The sequence below is a fragment of the Tupaia chinensis genome, unplaced genomic scaffold (genome assembly GCF_000334495.1).
Source record: "Tupaia chinensis unplaced genomic scaffold, TupChi_1.0 Scaffold145208_1, whole genome shotgun sequence".
Classification (NCBI taxonomy): domain Eukaryota; kingdom Metazoa; phylum Chordata; class Mammalia; order Scandentia; family Tupaiidae; genus Tupaia; species Tupaia belangeri.
The window spans coordinates 533,521-543,083 of record NW_006205068.1 but is presented as its reverse complement, the minus strand read 5'-3'; the positions used below and the strand labels follow the sequence as shown (position 1 = coordinate 543,083).

The window sequence follows — 9,563 nt, the reverse complement described above, 5'->3', positions numbered from 1 at the left end:
GAACCTTGGAAAGATGGGTCTAACAACAGAAGACCTTATTTGGCCATGCCCACCCTATTCCAGCTAAATACCAACAGAAAAACCACATACCCTATTCACTGAGGTCTCAACAGGGTTGACGGTATTGCTGATCTTTTCCACCTCACTCCTGTCCCCAGGAACCAGGAGTATGCATAGCCCAGGTATCTAACCTCCCATTCTCTGTTCTAATTCTCCTGCCAGGGTAATATCTGCAGGGCCCAGGCCAATGAAGCAGAGGAGGAAGGTGGGAGGCTGGACTAGTTGTCACTCTTCTACCCCCTTCCCCTTCCCAGCAACAGCCAGGCCCAGAGGGGAGCTGATGGTTCAACCCCTCTCAACAAGGCAACAGAGTCTCAAGGGCCTGGAGGTCAACACGAGCCAAAAGCCCTATCCTCAGAGCTCCAGGATGGAAAAGAGAGTGGGACTAAATTAGTATTTGAAGAAATAATGGCTGAAAACTTTCCAAATTTGCAAAAGATATAAATGCATAGATTTGAGAAGCCAAGCAAATCCCAAATTTAATAAACTAAAAGAAGTTTATGCCAAGACATATCATAATCACATTTCTGGAAACTAAAGACATAGGAGAAATCTTAAAAGCAGCCAGAGAGAAACAACACACGAACTTCCAGAGGAATACCAATTCGAGTGACAGTACGTTTCTCATCTGAAACCATGGAGGCCAGAAGAATGTGGCCCATTTTTCAAGAACTAAAAGAAAAGAACTGTCAACTGAATTCTATAGCTGGCAAAGATACCCTTCAAGAATGAGGGGAAATAAAGACATTCTTAGAGGAAGGAAAGCTAAGAGAATTTCTCAACAAACCGCTTAAAACAATGGCTAAAGGAAGTTCTCTATATCAAAAGGAAATGATAACAGAAGGCTTAGAACACCAGAAGGGAGAGATCAGGATAGGTAAAGAGAGGGATAAATATAATAGGTAAAAGTAGATATGAATATAATATCCTATTTCATATCCTAACATCATATTTGATGACTGAAGTAAGAACACCTGATCAGGTGCCCAAAGTCTGATGAGAAATACTAAGATATTTTTTTATTTTTATTTATTTATTTATTTATTTTGCTATAGAGTGCATGCGCTTGCCAGAGAAAGAGAAATCACCCCCTAGAGAGGATGGCCACACGGCAATTCTCCTCCCTTTTTCTCTCGGGGTTTTGAGCATGCACGCACACGTGCCTGGCATGAGTTTCAAGCTGCCAGCTCTGGGACTGGAACCATGGTTGACCATGTGGGAGTTCTAGTGCCTTAACTATTATGCCATCTGCTGGTCCCAAGACATTTATTATTATTATTATTTTTTAGAGGTTTTTGTTATAGGGCACGTGTGCTTGCCAGAAAGCCAGAGAGAGACAGAAAGCGAGAAATCACCATCCCCTGGAGGGGATGGCCATGCCACAATCCCTTCTCCTTCATTCTCTTGGGATCTTGGGCATGCACGCACACGTGCCCAGCGTTGAATTTAAGCCACCAGTCCGGGACTGGGTCCGGGATTTGGACCGTGGTCAACTATATGGGAGTCCAGCAACATAGTCATTATGCCAACTGCAGGTGCCCCCCAAGACATTTATCTTAAAAAGTGGGAAAAGTAGAGCTGGCCCCGTGGCCTACTTAAGGGAGTCAAATCCCACAAGGCCCATCATGTAGTTCAAATCTCAGTCCCAGTGCCTTGAAAAACACACTGGGCATGCATACGCGTGTGTTTGCGTGTGCATGCTCAACATCCCAACAGGATGGAGAAATGGAGAAGGGATTTCAGTGTGACCATGCTGATTAGGAGGCACATTCTCCTCTCTGGCAACCTAGAAAAACAAAGTGGGGAAGGTCAATGAACTTTAATCGAAGTTAAGTTCCTACATTTCATTCAAATTTGTCAAATGCCAATGTGGCAGAATGAGATAAATTACAAAATATATTGTAAATTTAAAGCAATTAGTGAGAAAATGATACAAAGTTGTTATACTCAAAAATAAATCAATCAAGATGAAATCTTTAAACATGTTTAAATAATCCACAGGAAGAACAGAAGAAACAAAAAAAAAAGCAAATTATCCTTAACATAGTAATCACTGCCCATATCTTAAATGTAAATGATGTAAATACACAAGTTAACAGAGGTTGGCAAAGATGAATAAAAAAGATAATGCAGGCACCAGTAGATAGTGTAATGGTTACATTGCTGGACTCCCACGTAGTGGACCACAGTTCAAGTCCTGGGCCCAGCAGCTTATAACTCATGCTGGGAACCAGCAGATGGCATAATGATTATGTTGCTGGACTCCCATGCTGTTGACCATGGTTTGAGTCCTGGACCCAGTGTTTAAAACTCACGCTGGGCACATGTGCATGTGTGCCCAAAATCCCAAGAGGAGTATAGAGAAGGGATTATAGTGTGGTCATACCCCCAGGGGGTGATTTCTCGCTTTCTGTCTCTGTCTTTCTGTGTCTCTCTGGTGAGTACACATGCCCTACAGCAAAAATCTCTCTCTAAAACAAACAAATAAAAAACTCATGCCTGGTGTGTGTGTGTATGTGTGCGTGCGCACGCGTGTGTGTGCATGCACCCAAGATCCCAGGAGGAGAATGAAAGAGAAGGGACTGCAGTGTGGTTATGCCCCCTGGCGGTGATTTCTTATTTTCTGTCTCTCAGTCTCTGTGTCTCCAGCGAGTGCACACAATCTATTCCAAAAATCTCTCTTAAAAAAGGAAGATAAGGCAACAATGTGCTGTCTACATGACACTTACTTTAAAACAACATGGGTAGGTTAAAAGTAAAAGGATAGAAAAACATTCACCACAAGAGTATTACTATAAATAGGAATGGCTATATTAAAATATCTGATAAGGGAGACTTCAGAACAATGAAAATTACAAGAGACAAAGAGGGACATTACATAATGACAAGTTCATCTAAGAATTTATAGTAATTCTAAATGTTTATGGACCACAAAACAGAACCTCAAACTTCATGAAGCAGTAACTGACAGAGCTAAGGGAGAAATAGACAAATCCACAGTTATAGGTGGCAATGTCAACACCCCACTCTCGGCAATTGGTGTAACTGCTGAACAGCAAAGGAACAAGGACACAGAACTCAATACCACTATCAACAGGATCTAACTGATATATGGAGAATACTCCACATATGAAAGCACTCCACCAAACAACACAGTCTACTTTTTTTTCAAGTGTCTGTTGAATAGTCACCCACACAGAACCACAGAACATACACCAAATGGATCATATTATAAGTCATAAAACAAATCTCAACAGATTTAAAAGAATAAAAACCATATAAAGTATGTTCTCCAACCATGATAGAGTCTAACTACAAACCGATAACAACATGATAATAGGAACATCCTTGAACACTTGGAAAATACAAATTTTTGAATAATCAACAGGTCAAAGAAGACATCTCACAGTTGAGCTAAAAATAAACATATTAAAACACACATATTTAATACATATTAAAAAAAACAACAACTAGGGGCTGGCAGGTGGTATGGTAGTTAAGGGCGCTGGACTGCCACATGGCTGAATACGGTTTGAGTCCCAGACCTGGTGGCTTGCTTTCTCTCTTCCCCCCGCCCACCCCCCGGGGTCAAATTTAAATAAATAAAGTTAAATAAAATAATTCTTAAAAAAAAAAAGTAGAGCTATTAATTAATGTGTACAACATAATGTAATGTTCAGTGTTGAAAATGAATATGGATAAATCCTTGATTTGATTACTGTACACTGTATGCATGCCTTTAAAAAATACTGTGGGGACCAACAGGTGGAGTAGAGGTTAAGGCATTCAACTCCCACATGGCCAACTACAGTTCGAGTCCCAGACCTGGTAGCTTGAAACTCATGCCGGGTGTGTGTACATGCATACCCCAAACCCTGAGAGGTGAAAGGAGAAGAAGGGATTGTAGCATGGCCATCCTCCCTGGGGGTGATTTCTTGCTTTCTGTCTCTGTCTCTCTCTGTGTCTCTGGCAAGCACACACACCCTATAGCAAAAATCTCTCAAGAAAAAAACACGATGGCCCACAAAGATGTACACTGATTCTCAGTAAACCAGAAACCATAACTTAAAAAAATTAAAAACAAAAATGAAGACATCTCAAAATAAAATAAACATGAAACAGAATAAAAAAGAAAGCACAACATACCAAAATATGTGGACACAGTTAAAGCAGTGCTGAGAGAAAATATACAGCATTAAACATTTTTTTAAGAATTAATTTTATTATTATTATTATTTTTAAATTTTGCTATTGGGCACATGTACTAACCAAGGAGAAATAAAGGAGAGAAAGAGAAGGGAAGTGAGAAAGCAAGCTTCCAGGTCCATGACTGGAACTTTGTTGGCCGTGTGGAGTCTAGCCCCTTAACCACCATGTCACCTGCTGGCTCCTAGCATGTAAAATGTTAACATTAAAAAAAAAGGCGAGGCTAGCAGGTGGTGTGGTGGTTAAGGTGCTGGACTTTCACGTGGCTGACCACGTTTCAGGTCCAGGACCTGGTAGCTTGAAAATAATGCCAGGTGTGTGTGCATGGGTGTATGTTCAAAATCCTGAAAGGAGAATGGAGGAGGGATTGTGGTGTGGTCATCCCACCTGGGAGGATGATTTCTCACTTTCTCTCTCTCTCTCTCTGTCTCTGCCTCTCTCTAGCAAGTGTACATGCTCTATGGCAAAAACCTAAAAAAAAAAAAGAAAAATATCCATCAAGTGTTTTTATAGACACAGACAAGCTTATACTAAAATGGAAAAGGGTACGGGCTCTAGAATAGCTAAAACAATCTTGAAAAAGAAAAAGAAAATGGGAGAAATCATTCTAACTGATATTAAAGCAGGTGTATATATTATTTAGCTATACTAATCAGCACTGTAAGATATTGGCAGGATCGAAATCTAGATGAACAGAACAGGGAAACCAGAAACAGACCTGTACAAATAGACTCAATTGATTTTTATTAAAGGAGGGAATTATTTCATTTAACTTTATTTCTTTATTTTAATTTGACCAGTGAGGGACAGAGAAAGGAGGGGGGAAAGCAAGCCACCAGGTCCGGGACTGGAACCACAGTTGGCCATGTGGGAGTCCAGCGCCCTTGACTACCACGCCACCTGCCAGCCCCCTCAATTGATTTTTGATAAAGTTACTAAAGCAATTCAATGATTTGTTTTACAAATGGTACTCATGCAACTGGACATCCATGGGCAGAAAGATAAACTTTGACCTAAACCTCAATTCTTACACAAAAATAACTCAAAATAGATTATAGACTTAAATATAGAATGTAAAACTGTAAAACTTTAGGAAAAACATAAGAGAAAATCTTTGGGGTCTAGAGCCAAGCAAGCAGTTCTGAGACTTGAAACAACATGATAGAACAACTAGAAACAGCATGATAAAGTGGATTTCATTAAAATTAGAAACTTTTGGTTTGTGAAAGACCCAATTAAGAGGATGAAAAGACATACTACAGATTGGGTGGAAATATTTACAAACTACATATTTGACAAATGACTAAATATTTGGAATACATGACAAACTCTCAAAACTCACCAATCAAAAAACCTGATTAGAAAATGGGTAACAAACATGAAAAGGCATTTACAGATGACAAATAGGTACCTGAAAAGATGTTCAATTCATCAGCCATTAGGGAAGTGCAAATTAAAACCACAATATCATTACGCACTTAGAATCACTGGGAAAAAGAATAGTGACCAGAAGAATGTTGACAAGGATGCAGAGAAACTATATCTCTTATACATTGCTGGTAGAAATATAAAATGACAAAGCTACTTTGGGAACAATTCAACAATTTCTTTTCTTTCCTTTTTTTTTTTTTAAATTGCCAGAGGGCAGTTGTATTTTGAACACACACACACACACACACACACACAGAGAACTTCCCAATGCAATGCGGTCATACTGCTATCTCTTCTCCTCCATTTCTCCATCCTGTTGAGATTTGGGGCACACGCGTGCGCACGCGCACACACACACACACAGACCTGTTGTGTTTTTCCAACCACATGGTCAGCCATGTGGGATCCAGCTTCCTTAACCACCAGCCTATGGGGCTGGCTCTAGCAGTTTCTTCCTTCCTTCCTTCCGTTCTTCTTTAAGAATTATTTTATTTAACTTTATCTATCTATCTATCTGTTTATGTATTTATTTACTTTGATGAGAAAGGGACAGAGAAAGAGAGTGTGTGAAAGCAAGCTGCCAGGTCTGAGACTTGAACTGCCATCAGCCATGTGGGAGTCCAGTGTCCTTAATCACCATACCGCTTGCTGGCCCTGGGCTCTAGCAGTTTCTTAAAAAACTAAACATGCAACAATTATGGCTCAGCAATTGTACTCTAGGCCATTTATCCCAGATACACAAACATTTATGCACATATGAAAACATGAGTATAAGTGTTCGGAGAAGATGTATGCACAAAGAGAACCTGGAAACAACCGAGATGTCTTTCAATTAGTGAATACTATGGTATACTAGGTAAACCCCATTCCGCAATAAAAAGGCAAGGACTATCAACACACAACCATTTGGGTGACTATCTGGGGAATTATGCTAAGTGACGCAAGCCAATTCCAACAGGTCACATTCTATAAGATTCCACTTAAATAATATTCTTAAAATGACAAAATTACAGAATTAGAGAATAGATTAGCCATTATGAGGGTCAGAGAAGAGAAGAGTGGCTCTAAAAAGGCAGCATGAGGGATCCTTACAGTGATGGAATACTGTCTTGACTGCATGTTCCATGATTCCCTTCATGCTAATACCATGAAGGGAAAGTGGGTAGAGGGTACATGGGACTGCTGTATTATTTCTTGGATCTACATAGCAGTCTATACTATCTCAAAATTAAAAGTTTAATTAAAAATAAAACAACAGGTTTGGTTTCGAGCTCTGCCACTAGCTAATTAGGTAGCTGACCTAGAGCACATTTTAAACTCTCTACCCTCAATCTTCTCAATGGTTAAGTGGGGCGATATCATCTGGAACATTATGCAAATTAAATGCCATCTATAAAAGGACCCAGCACAATAGGTACAGCACACTTAGTGCTTTAAAAATTAGCCAATTAACACTAAATCTCTGTGTAGACACAAATTCTATCATGAACGTAATCATTCAAATGTCTACTATCAATGCCGTTACACAAAGCAATTTATTTAAAAAGTCTCTTCACCACGTGATCTGTCCAAATAAAAACGGAGGATGAGGTGGAAGGCAGGGAAGGATTTTAGTTTTAATTTGAAAGATGGATTTTTAGCTAGCTATTGAAATAGCCACAACAAATAAAGTGGTTTAATGTGGAAGTACAATCAATAAAAAAGTTGGGAAGAAAAATAGAATACTAATGAACAAATCTTGTTTCTGTTAATAAAAAAAGTCAGTAAAACTTAAATGTTTATATGTATCAGGAAAAGGTTATGACTGAGTTTTTAAAAATGCACATAATATGCTGATTAAGATTTAAGATTCTATGTTTCTAAATATTTTCTCTGCCTCCAGAGTTGAAAGAAAACTGGGAGGTAGCCAAATCTCTCCACTTCTGTGCCTGCCTGGTTCTTAAGTCCAGGAAAACAGCAAAAATAAAACCAGGCTCTCTGACAGAGGAGTTAGAGAACAGGCCCTGAGAGACAATTAAATGCACTTTACCCCAGAAGATGAGGGGAATTTTTAAACACACTCTCAATAGCCAGTGAGTTAGTTATACTGGGCACCTAGTCTTTAAAGCTCATGAAATATTTGGCCAGAGCTCTGACTCACTGAGAGGATTTTGAAAGAAGTAAAAAGAAAAAGTATGCTTTATCATTTGCATTATTTTCTTGTGACAGTCCTGAAATAACCATGTCTATTAAAATGAAATATTTTAACAACAAATATGTAAAACGAGAATACTGGCCTGTGAGTCTGAAACCAGGGTTCCAGCATGGAGGTTCCACTAAGGACTCACTTCATCGCTGCTCTGCTGGAGCTTCCCTTTGGTTTAAGTGAAAGAAATGCACCAGATGGATTTGTACAGCCCATTGCTAAATTTAAAATCCTCAGGCACCATAAAACCAAGTCTCCAGGCAGGTTTCCTGGTATAATAAACTTCTCTCCACTTTCCTCATACCCGTAACTTAGTTTCCCTAAAAAGAGACTAGGGAAGAAATGGCGAGGGAGCAAGGATAGGGTAGGGAGAAGAAACTTTCAAAAAGAAAAAAAGGAAATGATCCTCGCTAGGTATAGGAGAGACTCTCTCCTTTTCTCCTCATCATCAGTTTTCTCCACATTTCCTTTCTCTGTGGCCCTTTAGTATGGGCTCACAGTAGTGAGAGACTGAAATTCAGACTTTATTGAGTCTGTTTCTTTCACAAATATGGCAAAGAACAAAAAGGGGAGCAAGAGGTAGGAGAGTCTGGTTAGTCCAAAGGTAAGGATTTTATTTGTATCCAAATTCTAACAAATTATGCAATAATGGAAGAAATCTGAATGTTAACTGGATATTTGATGAAATTAAGGAGTTATTACCCTTTTAAAAAAACAATGTTTCTGAAATGAGGCCTTATCTTTTAGAGATACATACACAAGTGTTTTCTAGTGCAACTATACAATGTCTGGGGTTTGCTTCATGATCATGGGGACAGGCGGTATAGATGAACACGAGTGGCCCAGAACTGATCGTCCTGGATGATGATGAGTACATTACAGATCATACTATTATTTTTCTCCACGTTTGCATATGCTCGAAATTTTTCCACTATAAAGTTTAAAGTGAGACACTTGTGGCTGGTTCCCACTCCAGTCTACACTGCTGTTCTGAGTTTGCGGGAGGGCAGAGTAAATTGGGATCCCTCACCCCACGAAGCTGCATAGTGGACAACATGCCACCCTTCCGGGGCGGGTCCAAGAGGGACTTTCACCAGCATTAAGGCCCCGCTCTGCCACCAAATCCCCAAAAGTGAGCTAGTTTCCCACTTCCACCGTCCCCAAGCACCCGAGGAAGGGCAGAGGCAAAGCCATCAAGACCGGGGGAACGGGGTGTACAAGACCGGCAGGAGGTGAGCATCCCTGGCCCACTCCCCGAAAGTTACCCCTCACTGACCACGCTAGGGGCCTTCGTTGACCGCTGGGAGCGGACAATGGAGGAAACCAGACCAACGCTGCGGACCAGGGACAAAGGGGCTGGCAAGCCCGGCTGGCCGAGGGTCGTACCTGTGCCCACCTGGGCACAGGTGTGTGAGGCGGGGCGGGCGCACGGGGACCCCCGCGTCACCTTGAGGATGTTGTCGAAGATGGTGTCGCGGAACTCGAGCAGCGCCTTCTGGTCGAACTCGCGGCCGTGGATGATGCGCATCTGCTTGAGAAAGGTGGACTTGCCGCTCTCGCCAGCTCCCAGCAGCAGGATCTTGACCAGGCGCCGCACGGCGCGCCGTTCCCGGGCGAGCAGCGCGTCGATGTCGCGGCTACGCCTCCGGGCCTCGCGCTCCGCGTCGCGCGCCCCGCCCGC

At 41.2% G+C, this 9,563-nt stretch overlaps 1 protein-coding gene across 1 annotated transcript in view; it reads right to left on the bottom strand.

Moving 5' to 3' along the window:
- GNA12 (G protein subunit alpha 12) overlaps positions 1–9,563 on the bottom strand; it is a gene marked incomplete at its 5' end in the record, with an annotated part of 98,742 nt that extends 89,179 nt beyond the window's left edge. Inside the window, 1 exon segment of the mRNA XM_006167838.3 lies at positions 9,330–9,563. Within this exon segment, the coding sequence (XP_006167900.2) occupies positions 9,330–9,563 (234 nt within the window).